Source organism: Magnolia sinica, chromosome 4 (assembly GCF_029962835.1).
Source record: "Magnolia sinica isolate HGM2019 chromosome 4, MsV1, whole genome shotgun sequence".
NCBI classification, from domain to species: domain Eukaryota; kingdom Viridiplantae; phylum Streptophyta; class Magnoliopsida; order Magnoliales; family Magnoliaceae; genus Magnolia; species Magnolia sinica.
The window spans coordinates 104,478,028-104,498,384 of record NC_080576.1 but is presented as its reverse complement, the minus strand read 5'-3'; the positions used below and the strand labels follow the sequence as shown (position 1 = coordinate 104,498,384).

Sequence of the window (20,357 nt, the reverse complement as noted above, 5' to 3'; positions counted from 1 at the left end):
ACAATTGGAAAGGAAACGGAAGATTGTGGTCTCAATATCAAACATATTGTGATATTGATAATATTAAGATATTATTTATCAATGACAAATTGAACACTACATACAACCATGGGCCCATGAAAAAAAAAATCAAAATAATTTTTTTTCTAATAAATAAAATTTTGATGACATCAATTCATTGCCAATATTATTGAAATACTGTCAATACACTTATGATACAAGCATTACCTAGAATTTAAATAGTCAAAAATATTGGCGATACATTGGTGATATTGATGCATTGGTAATACAAGCGACACCTAGAATTTACATAATTGAAAATATTGGCAATTACATTAGCGATATTAATATGTTGGCGATTCTTAGCGATACATTGCTAATGCTTGGAATTTCTGATATTAACAACATTATCAGTATCGCTATTGGTGTTATCGGTATCGCTAAGCTAGAGATAAAGATAATATCGGAGATATTTCGATAATATCGGAGATAATTCAAACATTGGTTGTCTGGTAAATATATGAACATGGTTATGTGTCTCTAATGTTTACACATTACAATCAAGCATTAAAATTAGAAATCAGGTTTAAAAAAATGCATATATATCACTTTTTTCGATTTTTCGAAAAAATGGCCCTCGGAGCTTCTATTCACCCAAATCGTTTCAATCTACTATTTTAATCGTAAAAACTACAGTACGAGTGGTTGAAATCTACTATAGAATGATGTAGGAAAGTTTTTGGAATGAAAAAAAAAATGAAAAAGAAAAAAGAAAAAAAGAGGAAAAACGAATTTACTTTTAAAAAAAATAAAAGTGGCCGTTTTTCAACCGTCATGGGGGTAACGGTCGTTATGCCATGTAACAATTGTCTCATTTCACCCCCGTATCACGTAACGGACACGGCTGTTACCTATATTTATCGGCCTTTATGGGCGTATCATAACAGATACAGAATACCCTGGCAATATTTTGATTTCTACGTGTGAACATGCATTTTTTAACATCTCCTAAAGTTTCACTGAAAAATTCTACATTTTTCTCAACGTGTCCCCAATGTTTCTCTCAGACAGCGATATTTTTCCGAGTATTGGTGATACAGATACATGTTTTTGTCATCGATACATGTAACAATACAAATACTCTGAACACTGGATACAACACAAACTTCCATAAAATTCTCCCTTCAGATTTAAATGCCCCCATCCCTGATTGATAAAAACATCAACAATGGATTTAAGACAAATCCCATTTGAAATGACAAAGATGGAAAATATCCAAAATTCTTGACCACCGTGACATGTTGGACAAACAGGTAATGCCATTTTATCAGGTTGTCGGCCATGAAAATTTTGTTTGTCAATTCAACTTAATTTCACCAATCTTTGTTGCCACCTGCAGTGACTTTCGATCATATCAAATTCTTTTTGAAAAATGCTCTATCACTCTACTAATCCAATATGCCCAATAGTAAACCATATGCGAAAGCCATAGATTACCTGCAGTCTTTAAGATGATAGAAGGCATCTGAACTAGTAGTAAGCAACATCAAGTATGTATCAACCTGCGGAAAGATATATGAATATGGGGCATTATTCAAACTCAAGACCTAAGACCAACCATAATAAAAGCAGCCTTCTCAGCCAGTAAAAGCAGTTTCAATATTGATGCGCAAGAACAAAGTAGACAATTTTGTGGCCGTAACAGTTCCCCTAATGCAAACCAAAGATAAAGGAACTGACACCATGACATCATGCATCTGCATATGGAACAGTCTATTTGACACTGTTGTGGATCCAAATCCCACTCACATCAAGATAATGGACATAAGCATATAGAAATGCCATAGGATTATATCTTGGCAAGCAAATTGGTGAGAATGATTCAGATGTCCTGCACAAAGAAAGAGAAAGCCTCATAAGCATCGTCATAAGCTCACATTGCACAGTCCCAAGCAAATGAATATGATACACCACCAACTATGTTTTCCCATTATCACATGATCAATCATCTATCAAGGTTCATGAATAAAGTGAATATCTTGCATGCAGTATTTTGACCATCTCTGTAGAACTAGCTTTTTGTTTGTAGGAAAATAACATTGACTTAATAGTTGAAGACGACAAACGGCAGTTTCATAAGGTCCAAAAGCATCAATTCTTGCAGAAAATCCAAAAGTGACATTACAATCCTTTGTTATCACATTGTTGATTGCCTACAAGGTATCTCATACCAGTGTTTTAAAACCCAGACCAGTTCAGCTGGCTGGACCTGAACCAATCCGGATAAAGGGTCAGGTCAGTTAGAGGCTCGTTTTGGGAAACTAACCATTCAGAATTCCAGGTTCAGCTTTTCCAAGTGTCCTGGTCCAGTATTGGACTCAGCAGGTCAGCTTGTCAACTGCTTTACTTTTAAATTTTAGATGCATAGAAAAGTCATTTAAGCTGTGTAGAATTAAATAAATGAGCTCCCCCTCAGGAATAATGATCCTAATTTGCAATCACTTGATAATAGATGCTTTTGTTGTACAATAAGTACACCATTTATCTATTCACTTAAGTAGAAGTCACAGGTCAGACCACTGGACCGGCATTGGACCGTCTTGGATTGAAACACTGACAAGAAACAGGTCTAGGTCAGGTCCATGTTTTTTATAATAAAAAAAAATGTCCCATACCAAAAGAATTATTTGTTTTTGCAGTTACTATATTATTATTGATTTTAATGTAGCAAGCCGCCAAGAGTTCCAAGTTGCTGTAAAAGAATTAGCAATGTCATGAAGCCCAAACACATCAATGATATAGTTTCAAATACTTGGACAGCAATGGTAATGGTGGGGAAGGAGAGGAAAATCTTAACACTGTGATTTGTCCTCGCCTCCTTGGAAGTCAGAACAGGCTTACAACCTTTGCCGATTGTCTATGAAATGCTTACAGGACCCAAAGCCCATGGCAACTGAATAGATCTCCCAAATAAAAAACATCCTCAGGGTGAACAAGGTCAAAGATCTTGGATTCTTGATAGTGATTATATAAATGATCGTCATCTAAAAGAACACTCACAAGTTGGAGGCTGCAGTTTAATAACAAGCAGCAGCAGCAGGTACAGGAGTGGTAATAGCAACCATCAACAGAAAGGCTAAGACCGATCTTAAGCATTTAGGAATCACAAGATTTCAATTTTTAAAGCAAGGATGTATACCTCATCAAAGATTCTACCAACCATGCTTTAGTACATCGCAATCTCTTTTTACCGAGCCAAAAAAAAAAAAAAAATTTGCAGTCACTTTTTTCTTTTTCTAGAATTAATAACTGTCTATTTTTTGTTCTTCTTGAGATTGATAACAATGGTCCATTTTCATTACATACAAGACCAAAATGAAAAGTAACCTATTAAAGGCACAAGGAAAAGAAAGAGCCAGTGACACTGACAAGCAATCTCATCTATAAATAATGATACATGAGCACTTCATGATGAGTGGCATAACATGTCTAACACTTGCACCTTACAGGCATGTGAACATGTACTATACTTGTAACTGTGTTATGGATGGGTCACACATGACACGAAGATAACCAAAGATTCACAGCTAACCAATCTTGTGAAGATAGACTTCAGTAACTTTGCCGCAATCTCCAACCAGGTCACAGTGGGGTAGTTGGGACAAAACACAAGAAAGTTGAAAATTTGATAAAAATAGCTAACCAAAGCTGTAAAGTCAGACAAAACATAAACATGTCACCAGATGTGTGCAATTAGAATTATCTAAAAAGTCACATAGCTACTTTCGAGTTCCATGCATATCAAATATTAAAGAAGGGTACTGCAGGTATACACCCAAAACATGAGCAGACATTAAGGAGTCGACCGTCAAGTCAGTTCTTGATCAACTTAAATGCCTTTCCGAACTCTTAAAGCAAGTTGATAACCATTTAAAAATAAAAATAAAAATAAAAAACAAATAACCAAGATAAACTATTGCACAAATTTGCTCTTACCTAAATGATTCTGAAGACAACACAAAATTTGCAAGTAGGAACATATCATCAGGATGAAGAGATGCCTTTTGCGCTCCTACAAGACTGATAACCTGCAATGATAAGTCTAAAGTCATATTATGGTTTAGTGATAAAGTCTGAGATTACAAAGGCTATGATGAACCACATAAATATGACAACACAAACTTGGTCAAAGCCTTTGTCAAAGTGCCACAACAGTTTAGCAACAAATACGATAGTCTAGCGCATTACAAAATATTATAAAGCTACAAAATTTTGAGTTAGATTGCAGTAATTATGATGAAATAACTTCGGAAGTCTTAGCTCTCTCAAGGCACCATCGATATGACACAACAACACTAAGGTATGTGATCCCTCAGATTTATTAAGAACTACACGGCATTCTGTCAAATAGACTTCCCATTAAAAAGACATGTTCCTTCAATTGAATTTCTAATTACTTTCAAGTACCAGACTTTTAAGTAGTTGCAATTCATCATCATCATAGTAGCCTTGTCCCAGCAATTCAGTGTCATCTTTAAAAATCTTGTTTCACCTAAATACTATTGAAGGCCTTATCTTCGGCAAGTGAAAAGTACCTTAGATCCCTCCACATGACCTGTATCAAAGTTCCTATAGGGCTTCATCTTGCCAATCCTTTCAGGTCCTTCAACCCTACTCAAAGTTCCCATCCTTATTGGGGTCATCTTTGGTTTCTTATCGCATGTTCAAAACCATCTTAATCTGCTCTCCATCCTTTTATTACCAATTCGGAGACTCTACTCCCAGGTTGCTTTGAATGACTCGTTCTTATTTATAACTTTCTTTGTGTTAGTATATTTCAAAAGAGAAAGTATATTCGTAACTGTCAGCTGTTATGTAGTGTTTTAAATTCGTAACGGTCAGCTGTTACGTAGTCTTTTAAATCTGTAACAGTCGAGAATTACAGTACAGACTCTATAAAACCCTTTACCCACCTCTTTCACCACACAATAATAAAATCCTCTCCATTTTCTTTCTCCTCTTCCTCTTGTACAAAAAAATCATCTTCTTGGCATTGGGTGTTTGATGAGGACATCAGAGCATCATCCTATCGTCTCTACTAGCAGAGGAGGAAGACCCTGACTGGCGCCCCAATTTCACTATGGCTGGACGATGGCTACGTGGGGCCCAACAAGCTGCATTGAAGACCCCCCATGCATGGTTCGTGCATCAGGAAGACCCCATACTGGGAAGATGCAAGTGGGTTGCTTTTATTGGAGTTTTTTGCCATTGGATTTCAGCCGCTGGTCCATCGGACCATTGCGTCTTTTGGACCACCAGCTTTTGGACTCTATTTGTCCCTTTTTTTTTCTAGTTTATAGTTGGACATATTGAACATTTTGAATTGGTTATTAGCGTTTTAGATTGTTTAATATTAGGTGGACCATTTTATTTGAACTGGAGTGGCAATTTTGTAATTTCTGAATCTGAGAATATAAACGTTAGAGGGGGGGCTTCCAAGCTCTAACACTTTGCCCATGTAGCATGGTCCATCTAATAGCTATCTATAAAAATTTCCCCCTAAATTGCACTAGCATCTAGAGGCACATCTCTACTTCATCCAACTAGTCCTAATTCCTTTTCTTTTTTTTCTTTTTTTTTACTTTTTTTTTTTTTTATCAGCAACAATATTTTCCTCAGGATAGCAAAAACAGAACTCAATCCATTAAGATAATGGATACGAGTCAGCAACATGGAAAGAGGATGGGTCTAGCCTAATGCAGGACAACTAACCACTTGCTCAATCTCGAACTGATAGAGCGTAGTGAATCAATCCATTTATCTCACAACCCAGGCCCCACATCCAATGGGTTAGGTCATCGGCCGAACCCCCCTTGTGGACCCCACTTCACATGAATTCCGCCTCACAAGAGCCACCCACCTCACACAGGCCACCCACCCCGAGTGTGCCCCTGCACCCCACAAGCCACACCACTCGAGCCCGCTGTGAAAATATGCCTGCATTATAGCCATAATTGATTTGACTAAGATTACCAGCCAAAAAAAATAGCATCTCTAAGAACACTGCTAAAAGAGAGTACTAAGACCTATGAGATACTTAATTTCAATTACCCAAAAGTGCCCCTTCTAAGGAGTCTGACTAGTACCCATGATTAAAAGATAATATGATTAAGGAAATCAAGAGATGACTTGGTCAATCGTATCCAAATCTTCAATGCATCTAATTCCACAAGCTTTGATTCCCCAACAACGCACAGCCTGGAAATAAGCAAAGTTGATCATTCCTTAGCCCTCCATGACCAGTGTAGCAATAAGAATCTGCAAGGCCTTCCCATAGACACCGCGCCTGAGATTAGAGTAGTAGTGAAGAAATGAAGCCCTCCAGATTCTGCAAAATTGAATTTTGATGGCCATCCACCCTCAGCATAAAAAGCCTGGGCTGTAGGAGCAATTCATGACAGCAAGGTTGACTTGATCGCAGCATTCTCTACCCCGTCTCATTCCCTGTTCCTATATTCTGAATCTGAGGCAATGCTTCTGGGAATAAACCTACCATCTTGACTCCATATCCAAAAGCTCATTATTGAAGAAGACTCAGAAGGCAGTCTGCGCCCTGAAAGCAATGGGATTCATGCCTTCATTCCTCTGGAAATCTCTAATATTGTTCTAAACTGTAAGACCTTGCTGGAAAATCTCCACGAGTGGTAGGTTTTTCACGTTGAACAGAATACTGTTGTGGATCGCTTGGCCAGAGAAATGTTTGGAAGTTATTGAATGGCGGGTTAGTGCTTGCCTTTTTTATGATCTTTTTTGGACGATGACAGATGTACTAAAACAGCTCTATTTGGTTAACAAAGTATCCTTTCATGACCAGAAAATTAATAATAATAATAATAATAATAATGAGGAGTTGGTGGTGATAGAGAAAAACAAACCTTGTGTTTACACATCAATATCGCAAAAAGGACACCCGAATCAGCAACATCTTGCAATATAGCACCAGCAGCTTGCCTTGTTGAGTAAGCAAGAGGAAGGCACGTATATGCATGAAGAAATGTAGCAGGATTCCTGACAAAATAAATGGAGGAAAAAAAAAAAATTACATACAATCAAGCTTACCTGCAATAACCATTTATGAGCAGAGAATAACTTTGAAGATAAACTAAGTCTCCAACTTCTTTGGATGCTTATACAGTTTTTACAATGATTTCCTTCTCTTTCAAGATGCTTCCACAGTTTTTGCCTCAGCAGTATTGAAATGGAAAGAACCAGCAGCAATTCAAAGGTAGGAAGAAATGCTACTATTGAAGTTATATGCCAGACAAAATTGGATGATTATATGGTTATCACTCCATAAGACAGTAAAATGACATGGTGCAAAGAAACAAACCAACTGAAGGCATGAATAAGAGAGGAGAAAACAGCATCTGTTCCTCCAAGCAAGGGTGTCATGTCAAACTTTGGATTCTTCTCAAAGCATCTATTTACTGACTTAGTCAGAATAAGTAGCATCTGCATCCAAATTGTGAAATCAAAGTCAAAAAGAAAAGAAGTGCAATAGTTCAATACATGCTATAGCTATATAATGATATATTGATCCCAAGAAAAAAAAGGTAATCGTGAGAAGCCAAGGAAACTACCTGACCATAGATAAGCTCTAGTTGTCCCCTCAGTGCCTCGTATGGCTCTTCAGTACAGCTTATGCATACCAAATAAATTGGACCCTTCACAAGGAAAATAACCTGCAGCAGCGACTACAAGTCAAACCTACTCGAAACTGACAAGTGTGTTATATATAGAAAAATGTAAGTGAGAAGGTCCAGTTATCTACCAAAAAAATGTAACTACTTTACTAAGGAGAAAAAAGATACAATTACATCAATAGGCAGCTATTCCAAAAACACAGCATCTAAAACCCCTTCTTGAAAGTACCTGCCTCCAAGTTGCCTTCCCTTAAAATATGGAAGAAACCAACTGGCTGAATAGTACAAACATCATGAATCTCCTCAATCCAATGCACAAACCTCCAGGGATAACATTAATATCCGGTTTATAGAAGTAGATCAGTTCGCTTCAACCACAACCAGTCTCAGAAATAAGTGACCCGTTATTTTTAACTCCAAAACACAAAGGCTCTAATTTTCACCTCACTAGAGCAAGCAGAACCAATTGCACCTGAAAGACCCTTCTTCACAATTCCTATTTATAGCCACACAAAGCATTAAGGGAAGTGGCAACAAATTCAGGTGCAGGAGGGGCGAAATGTCTCTTTTAAAACATTAGCAAGCATAAACAGCAAGGTAGTGAGAGTACGAGCAGAGTCGAAGCAGAAGCAGCACCAGGGTGGAAGGTTTGTGCAACTAAGCTCCCATTCGTTATGATACCCTCCACCCCAGTTAACCCCAGATTGCTTTAACATCCCTGCAAGAGGGGGACTCCAAGAGCTGTATGTCTTCTCACCCTCATACTTTTATCTACCGCAATCTCCAACCAACCCCTCTTGAGATCATAAGCATGAGAATCAGGGAAGTGAGAGTATGAGCAGAGTCGAAGCGGGAGCAGCACCAGTGTGGAAGATTAGTGCAACTTAGCTCCCATTCGTTATAATACCCTCCACCCCAGTTGACCCCGGATTGCTTTAACATCCCTGCAAGAGGGGGACTCCAAAAGTAGTATTTCTGCTCACCCTCAACCAAAATCTCCAACCAACCCCTCTTGAGATCATTGGTCTGGCCATGATGTGTACCATAAATGATGTAACAGCCGACAAGATGTATAAAGAATGGCCAAATAAATATTTTAAGTCATTTGAACCACCAGCTTTCCAAAGACTAGATCTGTCCATTGTGTAATACAAGCTGTCTGCTTTGTGAAACAGACTGTCCACTCGATAATCAAAGTTCCGATTAACAATATAGGTGATCTCACCCAGAAACCAAGATCCCACTAAAAAAGATCATCAAATAACCAAGAAGGGATCTAGAGAATAAACTAAATACCTGGCATTGAACGAGAAGCACGAAAAGGTACGATAAACAGAGCATCAACCTCAACAAGCAAATGGAAGGAAAAAAAAAAATTTGAATGCACATGAATTACAGGCAATTAACTGAAAAGCTGGATGCAAAATTCTACTGCTTCTATGGAGTATGAAACTCATCAGAGTCATTTGGAGAATGAAACTCATCAGAACATCAACCTCAAAAAGCAAATGGAAGGAAAAACCCATTCTCAGCAGTCATCTGGTCAGAGGTGTTTTCCTTAGCTAATGTTACTTGGGTCATGCCGGCCACTGTTGGAGATCTTCTGCTCATATGGCAAGCATCGGTCAGAGGAACTTGGGGAAGGATGAAATGGAGGCTCATCCTTCTGGCAACTCTATGGGTTATTTGGGGAGAGAGAAACAACCGGTGTTTCCATGAGGAGTCTCCTGTCTAAGGGTTTTTAATAGAGCAGCTTTGCTTTTTAGGGATTGGGGTCCTTGAGGGGAGGGAATTGTGGTTGGGTTTGGTTTGTTGGGGGATTTAGTTGTGACCCGGGGGACCCAGTTGTTGTTGTATTATTGTTTTTCCTTTATTCCTAGTTTAGTTTCGTGGATTTATTTATTTATTTATTTATTTATTTATTATTTTATTTTATTTTTCCTTTTGGCTGCTGCCTAATAAAATTGCACCTTTCAAAAAAAAAAAACAAAAAAACAAAAAAAAATCAGAGTCATTTGAAAGGGAATGATGCAGGCCTGATGCTCAATACGTGCAGAAATTTGTGTTCTTTGCTGCGAGTTTTGGGAGCTGAACTTCAGAGACAGCATTTACTAACTTTGGAAGATTAAAGGTGCTGATTTTGAAGATATGATTTCAAATGTTGAATATTTTCTAAAGATTTGGGGGATGATTTTCTTGTTTCCTTCTTATTATTTTTAGGCCATTACAAATTGGTCAAATCTTTGTACGTAGAGTTTTTATCTTTGATAGATTAGATTGATTTGAAATCCATGAAATAGTTTGAAAATCATAATCAAAGATTGATAGGGATTTTAGGGTGTCTTTTAGGATCTATAAAGGGGTTGTTCTAGGATATAGAATGCACCACATTTTCTGAGTATTCTGAGGTTTATTTAAGCATTTGTAAGACGTGAAGAAATTTCAATTTCAATGAAGTTGTTATCCTCTCTATTCCAATATTTTGGTAGGCGTGTTCTTCATCCATTCTTGTGATTCAGGTATCCAGGTCTCATTGTTTTGATGACTGGATGGCATCAATGTGAAACAATTGTGTCACCTTGTTTGAACCCCATTATGCACCAAAGGTGTCTTTCGATCAGAGTGCTTATGATCCATTTTCTTTTACTTTCCTCCATCACCTTAAGATATGGTGGGTTTGTAATCAAAAGATACTCATCTCAACTTCCTTCCAAAAACTTCTGAGTGGATTTCGAGCTACTTGCATCCTTCTTTGTTATATATTCTTTGGGTTTCGGTGCAATTTGCTAAGCCCCATCCACGGAATGAGCCCCTGTCTCTGAAATCTTCTGTTATATCCTGCAATCCAACTCACTACCATACCTTGCCAGTGATTGATCTGTCATTTCATAGAGGTAACTCCTCCACATGAGCTTCAACGATCAGATTTTTCTATCGGAAGCGATGAAACTTCTGATGGAGTGCATGCTCATAATTTGAAGCAAAAACTTATGTCGCATCCCATCATTCATCTTCTTCCAATTGTCCAACCTTTTTCTTTCTAATGCTCATGGATCTATTAGAGTAGGGTCCACCATAAAAGCGCATGAACTTGTAATTGGGTCCCCATTAGCTTAACCTTATTCTTGTCCGTTACTTCCATTCAAAAAACTCCTCTGCATCAGTGAACCAATTCGGCACCAGATCTCCATAGAATTCAAGCATCTCAAACTTTTATGCCATAGTTGTAATCACAATCTTTCAATCGATCGCCTCTGCTATTCAAACAGCACCATCAAAATCACTTCCTCTGGATTTCAAGGTATTGCCACCTTCTCATGTATGAGAAGGCTCTCCTTATTGTTGTGTACATGGGATTAATCTATCCAGTCTATTCAACATATCTTGAACAGCTCCGTCCAATTGATCTTTTATCCTACCATTCCTGCAAGACATCCCTCTTGTTGCTCGCCATCGATCACAAATAAGCCCATGAATGAACTAAAGACTGATACCACTTTGACATAGGGTGGATGAGAAGCAATAAGAGAAGAAAAGTTTTTTTTTGGTGCAGAAACCATGCAATTCAAAGAGATCGATTTCGAGAAATTCACCAAAATAAATTTATTTTAAATTCTTTATACAAAGTTTTACTCAATTGTAGAAGATTTCCTAAAACATATGCACCTCACAAAAGTTTTTGCCAAAATATAGTTCTTTATATTGCCATTACACACTCCACTAACTTGTGTATTGTGAGGATTTTACCCCCGCCTCTGATTCTATCGACTCACGAAAATCACTGCCATGAAAATGAAAATCACACTCTCCTCATTTGAACATTTGCTAATTCCACACGAGTGTAGAACCATACACCTCAATATACGGGCACTGTGCAAATATGAAACCCACTTTCCATCAACTCAGCTACACCCTTTAGATGTTCAGCCATAAAAATCAGCCTATTTCGCACCTGGGTGGTATCAAAACAATTGAATGTCTAGAAAAAGATTTATAATCATTAATAATTAAATTTTTTAAATAAAAAAAAAAGCTCAGATCTCACACGTGTCACTGTGACACAAGCGCCCACGTGTGACTGTGTACTCCTCCCACGTGCCTGAGGAATTAGAAAAACCAAAAAATTTGCCCCATCTTGTGGGCTGAATGTTAGTTGTTGATTCCAGCATTAAGCCCACAAGAGTAGAGAGTTTTTAGAAACTTGTTTTGCCTTTGTCATGACTGAGGTTCTAGCTTGCGTCACCACCCAAAGGGGCCCAGATGATGAGATGGTCCGATGATTTGTACTCTCTACAGATAATGATGGTCATAATCATCCAATTAGAATAGGTTTCATGTGGTGCGTCATGTATCAAAGATTCCACAAAAATGACAGTCCCGATCTTCAGATCACTCAGCATGTGGGCCCAATGCGCAGTGACACACATTGGATCCTAAGCTGCAATAGAGGCAAAAGAATCTAAGAAACCCCAGTGGGCGACGAGTCACCTGCATATGATAACTCATCAGTTATTGTTGGTTAAAGATGGGGATTGAGAGGGTTTTCTGATCATTGTGAGTAACCTGAGAGACACTACCCTCAATCTCAGTATTATGAACTGAACAAAGATCAAAGACCTCTAACAAGGATTTTTTTTAAAATATCTTTGGCGTGGAAATGCGTCTTCCCTAATGGGAATGCCATGTCCCCAGATGGGCCAAGGGTCAGATCGAGTCTTGGTCGAGTCTGTTTTCTGATAATTGAGAAACCTGAGAAACACCATCCTCAACCTTAGTATCACAAACCGAACAAAGCCCAAAGACCTCTAACAAGGATTTTGGGACAGAAATATATTTGGTGTGGAGTTGTGGCTTTCCTGATAGGATGAAACTTAGAAGTATGATTTTTTATTTTTTTTATTTTTTGGTTGGTATTTATAGTAAAAAGTAATTTTCTTGAACCATATGGTTGACCCACCGAGTCTTGCATCATCCCAACCCAGTTATTGATCCAGTCCCAAGCTAGGTCCAGGTTTGCAAACTTTGCACCCATTGTTCGAAGTATCCCCGATATTATTGAAATATCCCCAATTTTATCCGTATCTCCAGCTCGGCGATACCAATAACACTGGTAGTAATACCGATAACTCTAGCGGTATCAGAAATTCCAAATATCGACAATGTATAGCTGCGTATCGCCAATGTATCAATATCGCCAATACTTTCAACTATGTAAATTCCATGTATTGCCAATGTATTGATATCACTAATGCATCGCCAATATTTTCAATTGTGTAAATTCCAAATGTCGCTTGTAACGCCAGTGTATCGGCAATATTTCGATAATATCCCCAATGTATCGATATCGCTAAAAATATGTTTATTGAAAAATTTTCCATTTTAAATTTTTTTTATGAGCACATGGTTGCATGCAGTGTTCAATTTGTCGACAATAATATCAATAATATTGCGATATTATCATTATCGTAACATGGGCAATATCGAGACCACAATCTTTCGTTTCCTTTCTAGTTGTTGACGATTTTTAAGCAAAGTATCATGTTGTCGATATTCTGAAATATCAATAGATGTTTGAATGGAAGGTTGGAAGGTTGGATGGATAGATAGGATGGTTGGATGGATAGATGGGATGGACGGAGTGATTTCATACAACAGCACATGCTTTTTGGCCCCCATTAAGTGGAAACTTATTATGTTTGCATTCTTTCTGCAATTTTTATTCCTAAATATGCAAATATGTGTATTTTAGCATCTTTTAAAGTTTCACTATAAAATTCCACCATTTATCCCATGTTTCCCAGCATTTCCGGTTATCGGCAATATTATCTGCAATATTGACATTATTTCTGTATCCTGTAGCGATACTGATACTTTGAACACAGTTTGCGCTTGATTTGGGCATTCTCTTCCCCATTATCTCCAAATAATTCATGTCTTGATTTTTTGACTGACACTAGCCTATACAACTAAGAATAAGCCAAAACCAAAAGATTCTTGGACCGCAGTGCACCATAGACATTCCCTTTATCTAACCTGCACAACCATGTTCACTGGAATAGTTGTTAGAGTTTCAGAAAAATAGCAGCAGAGTAATTCAGCTGCAAATTTATGTGTGGATCGGTGGGTGGATACAGTGAAAAGGGTCAATGTTCCTTAAACTAGATCTCATTGCTCCCCCTGGCCATGGACTGGTGGGTGGGAGAGAGGCTTGGTTGGATAGTACAACCAGTAATAACAAAATGCGTGAGCCACAACCCTGAGAAGTTGTGCTTCAAATCCTAACACCACTAATAGAATATAATATCACAATAGGGAGGGTGCACGGTAGAGTTTGGCAGAAGTGCAGAAATGGAACCCAAACTTTAGGATACAAGGATATGATTTCCTTTCCAGCGAGAGTATAAGTGGTTATACATGCATAGTTTCAACTGAAGACCTGAGAAGGGGGGAAAAAAAATAATAATAAGTACCCAAGATTCTGGGTGCTTGCCAAAAGTTTAACCAATATGAATATCACACAATTCAAAGAGAATATCCACATAACCATTTACCAGTACGTGTGTCTATGTTACCCATGTGAGGCATCGATACAGCCTTCCAGTTTAAAATCGAAGTCTTGGACATGGATAGGCAACCATATTTGAGTAATGCAAACAGCAACACAAATCCAGTGCAGGTAAAAGGTCAAAGTGGCGCATCCATGCAACACAGAATCCAAAATGAACCATAAATTTTGGCCACTTAAAGAGAAAAAAATATTCAGTTGCATTGAGAAAGAGGCAAGCTGACCTGATGTTTTCCTGCCCTGACAAATTTGACACGATCTCCACTGAAACAAGATCAATGACGACAATTAATTGAATTCTTCTTTACTAGACCTTCAACAAAATTATTAATTTAGTTATGATCATATAAAGCTTTTCCATGTACCCATTCTGCACAAAGGAAATGATGGCTTGCAAGGTTGCAGAAAATCCTGCTAGCTTATGTTCATCTCCATATCTGTAAGTGCACTAGAGATATTATATCTGGAAATAATTGTAATCTGTGTCAAGAATAAGAACAACCAGATTTTCATCATCTAACTTGATGAGCAGCTGAGGCAGACCTAGAGTATATTGGCTTCCCCGAGTGACTCAACACAAAAAAGTGTTTCTTTCTTTTCCTCCATGAAATCGACGCATCATCCTGCACTTCATTTAGGAATAAAATAGTCAAATAAGAAAGCCCAAATCTTAAGTTACATGAGAAGCTGAATTGGTGAGGAAGTGTGACAAGAAAAATAAATATAAGTTACGGAGGATTTTCAGTCATGACAATTTAGTTTCAGAAAACCAGACATCTCAGTTCAGGTAACAACTAGGAATGTCTTGCATGAACAACAACACAATTGAGAAACGACAATTTTATTAATAATCAATGAAGATTATATGGACTAAAGCAAATAGTAACCCTCTCGTCACTTAGAAATGGGCCAGTCTAAAGATAATTACAGGGAACCCAGCCTGCACCCACATAATAGGAGAGACATTACAAATCCTCCCAATTTCCCAACATTTCTGCCTTGGAACAACCATCAAAATATTGCCCCGCAAGTGCCTAGTTAATAATCACATGGAGGATACTTCTTTTTAGAGCTTCAAGCCTTCAACTGATGAACCAAGATCTTAGCCAAATCCATGCATTTATCTCCTTCCACATGACCCATAGGATCCCAAATAGACACATTTTCCACAGTGTCTCATTATGATTCTTGAATGGACCACCCAACAATTCTTCCACCGTGTTCCCAATAGATGCATTAAAGGACCACGCAATCCCAAAACACACAGTTGAGGAACAAATGATCAACCAATTCCTTGTTCTCCTTGCATGACACACCTATTTGGGAACACCAACTTTCTCTTCTTTAAATAATCGATCTTATTAGCTGTTACAACCCATGCGGAAGCTTTGACCCTATGGGGAACTGGGGCCTTCCAAATTTTTGCTGCCAAAGGTGAGATGATTCCCACTATGAAATTACAGAAAAAGAAAAAAAGATTCCAATTAAAATTTGCCCTTAGCTGACCACCTCCATACATTTCTTCCTTTTTCTTGGTTAATATGCACCTCGCTCAATCTATTCATCATATTAACATGCAATCCAGATATAACATATTTTGCCTACAACAAATCAAACAACAGCCGACCCTAATTAATTGGGATATGGTGGTGGTGATGATGATGATGAACGTATCAAAGAAAGGGAATCTCTATGGCATGTACCAACTACCAACCAACTATATGGAAGAAATATCACGGAGAAGCATGATAAAACCAGCCACTTGTCTTTTCAAAACTTTGAGTTTAAACATGAGTAGAAGATAGAAAGAATCATGCCTGCCTGCCATTTTTCCATTTTCCATTAACGACACTTTGTGTCATTTGTTGGAAAAGAAAGGGTTTTAATTTTACTCAACAACCCAGTAATTGTTTCTAGGAACCAGGTTGATGATGATAAATTGACAACAAATCCTACAAAACATTTCACATGGAACATGGAAACAATAAAGATATAGTGCTTTCTCTTATTCCCATCTCTTGTCCCACATTAGAAGTTTGTAGCATTCCATGGGCTCATACCGCTTTCCCTTGACTTTGTAGTCATGGTGTTTTGGATGAAATAAGATCTGATGATGAAAATGCGGCATTTCACTTGCTAATATATCAAGTCGGTTCAAAATCTGGCTGAGTAGCCCTCCCTTCTTACACTTTTACTGATGGTAGGCTTTTCAGGAAGCCCAGCTAATTATTTTCTTTGAACCATTACATGCTGCTTGACCAAACAAACCGATTTTTTTGTTCAGCCCAGCCATTGCACAGGTAGGACACATTTCAGTGGTCCCAGACATTTGATTGGTGAATCCCGTAATAAATGAGCCATGCCGAGGAAAATTCTCTTCCATCAGACAACCTTAAATATCAAAATAGTGTCCTGCAGATGAAGCCTTTAGGCAATCTTTAGGCAATACTTCCTTATCTTTTTCTTTTTGTTTTTTCGTTTTTTCAAGATTAGGCTTTTGCAAACGATCCATGTTCAACAGATACCAAATCCACAAATCATATGGCTAAATTTCCAGATGGGGAAGCTTTTTGGCGCTGAGCCATTCACAATGGGCCCACAAGATTAACAGTCTGTAACACGGAAGGTAGGGTCCGCCTCAGCCAAATGATGTAAAGTTCCCAATTTGATATAAGATGGCATTTTATACAACACATGAGCATCGGTGAAGTACAGAATTAGCTCAGAGTTCATTCCTGGAACAATTCAAAAGGTCACATAGAAGCATTCAATCATTCCACAATGCTCCACACCATAAAATCTTCAACATTTTAAGGATACATGAACTAGATTTCCAACACGAAGAACTCATTCGACTAACAGACCAATCTCTCACCTCATCCAAATGCCGTTTCCCTGGGACCCATGATGCAGAACCCGCATCCTCGACAGAATCACCTCCCACAGTCCCGCCATCACCGACCTCCTCGATCCCACCGACGCTTGTGCCCCCGCTGCTGCTCCCCCTTTCCCCCGCATATCCGCTGCTGCTAGGGCTCGACGGGGCGGGCTCCAACTCATGCTCTGAATTCTCTCTCCAGACGACCCCATAGGTTGATTCCAGGACCTCTTCGACACCAGTGGCCTGGATCGATCCATCTGGAACCTCTTCTTCAATCTCGCGACCATAATTCTGATTCAAAGTCCCGTTAACGGCGGAGACTTGGGGATCGTCGACGGAGAGGGAGCTGAAGTGGCCTGCTTCTTCTTCAAGGAATTCGGATGGGGAATTAGGGTTAGGTTTTGGATCGGACGAGGCCATGTTTGGGTTAGGGTTTTGGTTGGAGAGTGTGAAATTTCTAGGGTTTGGGTTTGGAAGGAAGATCGTTTTCTTCAGTCCGTCTACCGGTCGTTTTTCGCTTCAGCAGGTACGGTTGTTTGAGCTTTGACCAGCAGTTGGTTGGAAATGGCTTCCGAATTGGGAAGCGGATTGCCCGTCTCTAGCCACCAACGGGCAATTCTGTGGGCTGGCCCACCTTCGTGTATCTGTTTATCCATGCCGTTCATTCCTTTTTTCTTTTTTTTTTTTATCATTTTATGATATCAAGACAAAAATAAGGCAGATCCAACGCTCAAGTAGACCACGCTCTAGATAACTCTTGCATTTAATATTTGGTGCATTTAATGCAAATCAAGCTAATTATTGGGTGTGGTCCACTTTAGCGTTGGATCTGCTTATTTTTTGTATACACACATTAAAATGATATGAGAGAATGGATAGACAGTGTGGATAAACAGATATATCGTAGTGGGCCTGCCCACAGTATTACCCGTCCGTGGCTAGAGACGGGTGGGTAGGCCGTTGGGGAGAACGGGGGACACGTGCACGTGTGAGAAATCTAGGCCGGTGATCATGAAATCGGTTTGCGTCCTGAATTACTCAGCATGCTTTTATCGTACTGAGTAAACTGTTGGGCCCACCGGGAATTTATGTGGTTAATCCACGCCATCCGTCTTCCTTACCATCTCATTTTAAGGGTTGAGTCTAAAATTGAAATATATTCAAAGCTCAATTAGACCACACCACACGGAAATAGTGGGAATAAGTGATGTTTATTTGTCATGTAACCGGTTCATAGGTCACTCAAACAAGATGAAAGGAAAACAAAAGGACCAGCTTGATCCCAAACTTCTGTGGGCCCCAAGAATTTTTCAATGGCAGACATTAAATTCACATTGCTTCCTCTGCTGTGGTCCACATGAGCTTTGATATCCTTTATCCTTTTTTGTCTCCAGCCCTAAATTTGTCAGGTAAAATGGATGGACAGGGTGGATAAAAAACATAAATCACAGTGGGCCCACAGAGTTTACTAAGTAACGCAGTCCACTTCCTTCCTGAGATAATAAAAAATGTGGCATCATTTGGTTGGTCACCTCATGTCGTAGGTAGACTTTTCAAGTGATTTCTAACGCGTGCGTCACGTGATGATGCAGATGCGCATGACTGTGGGGCTGGATTATTGAAATGTTGGGGCCTATTTTAACGAGGGGCTTGGATTCTGTCCACCTGGCATCGGAACTGCCAAGGCTGGGATGTGGATTTCCTGCTTAGTGAAATTCTGTGATGTCTACTGTGATATATATGTTTTATCCATATTTCTCATCCATTTTACTAGCTCATTTTCAAGCATGAACCTAACTCATTTTGAGGCATGATTCCAAAAATTGAAGCATAGCCAAAGACCAAGTGGACCCAATCATGAGAAGCAGTGGTAATTGAGCACCTCCCATTGAAAACCTCCCGGGTACCATAGAAGTTTTTTTACAAAACTAATATTTGTGTTTTCTCTTTCATGCCTGTGTGATCCTATGAACATGTTGAATGTTTTCTCTTTCATGCCTGTGTGATCTTATGAACATGTTGAATGACCTTTCATGCCTGTGTGATCTTATAAACATGTTGAATGATATATATATATATATATATATATATATATATATATATATATATAGAGAGAGAGAGAGAGAGAGAGAGAGAGAGAGAGAGAGAGAGAGTTTCTATACGGTCGTGCTCATGGAAACTCTCCGTGGGGTTGAGCTGTGTGGGCCCCACCATGATGTATGTTGAACATCTACCCCTTTAGTCATATGCACCATTCCATAGTGGGCCTAGGGCTTAAAAATCAAGTCAATTTGTGACTTGTGTGGGCCACACCACATACAAAAGTTGAGAGGGGTTACCCTCCATTAAAACATTCATAATTGTTTTTTGAGCCCACCGAGATGTGGTTCACAAATCCAACCCATCCATTATGTGTGTCCCACTTGGATGAGGGGTCAAACCAAGTTTCACATGCATCCAAATTTCAGGTGGGCCCCACTAAGTACTTTTATATGTTTCAGGCATGTCTTCACATGAGTTTAGATGGTATGGCCCACTTGAGTTCCATATACGGCTGATTTTTGGGATATCCCATAATTTAAAGGGGACCTATCAAATACACAGTGTTAATGTTTGACATACATCATGGTGGGGCCCACATAGCTCGACATCATGGGGAGTTCCCATGAGCTCGACCAAAATTTTATGCCGATCAAGGGTTCCCGTGAGCCACAATAAGGAAAACAATGGGATTGATTACTCGTTTTCTTCTCTCTATGACCCTCTCCACATCTCCCCTCCCAAACTCATATTCCTTTTCTCTCTCCATCTGCCCCTCCATTCTCTCCGCTTCTCTCCGCTCCACATGTCATACCTCCCCGTGTGAGTAACATACACCCACTTTTCTTACTCTATTAAATATGGTATTGAGGAGACCATATAATATAATATAGGCTTTGTGGTTTGCACTTACTCATGTTAGGACATTAGTCTAAAAAATAAAATAAATCTTAAGCTCAAGTGAGCCACAACACCAAAAAAGTTGAAATGGGTTGCTCGCGGATGGAGGATGCCTATGGACTTTTCTTTTTCTCTTTCCACATGTGTACCCCAATTTTTTTCTTTCATTGCTCTCAAATTATCTTCATTATTCTTTCCATATGCATTGCATGTGGAATTAGCCTTTTTTTAATAACATGGGACAAACATATGAGTTAAGCCATTGACA

The 20,357-nt window shown here is 38.8% G+C and overlaps 1 protein-coding gene across 1 annotated transcript in view; it reads right to left on the bottom strand.

Moving 5' to 3' along the window:
- LOC131243604 (vacuolar fusion protein MON1 homolog) overlaps positions 1 to 17,732 on the bottom strand; it is a 32,961-nt gene extending 15,229 nt beyond the window's left edge. The window contains exons 1-10 of the mRNA XM_058243083.1: positions 17,144 to 17,732; positions 14,812 to 14,891; positions 14,634 to 14,705; positions 14,493 to 14,532; positions 7,641 to 7,742; positions 7,391 to 7,512; positions 6,936 to 7,068; positions 3,997 to 4,088; positions 1,810 to 1,891; positions 1,498 to 1,562 (exon numbers count right to left, since the gene is read on the bottom strand). Coding sequence (XP_058099066.1) covers positions 1,498 to 1,562; positions 1,810 to 1,891; positions 3,997 to 4,088; positions 6,936 to 7,068; positions 7,391 to 7,512; positions 7,641 to 7,742; positions 14,493 to 14,532; positions 14,634 to 14,705; positions 14,812 to 14,891; positions 17,144 to 17,569 — 1,214 coding nt within the window. The 5' untranslated portion in view covers positions 17,570 to 17,732. The remainder of the gene's footprint in view (positions 1 to 1,497; positions 1,563 to 1,809; positions 1,892 to 3,996; positions 4,089 to 6,935; positions 7,069 to 7,390; positions 7,513 to 7,640; positions 7,743 to 14,492; positions 14,533 to 14,633; positions 14,706 to 14,811; positions 14,892 to 17,143) is intronic.
- Between the last annotated feature and the right edge of the window lie 2,625 nt (positions 17,733 to 20,357).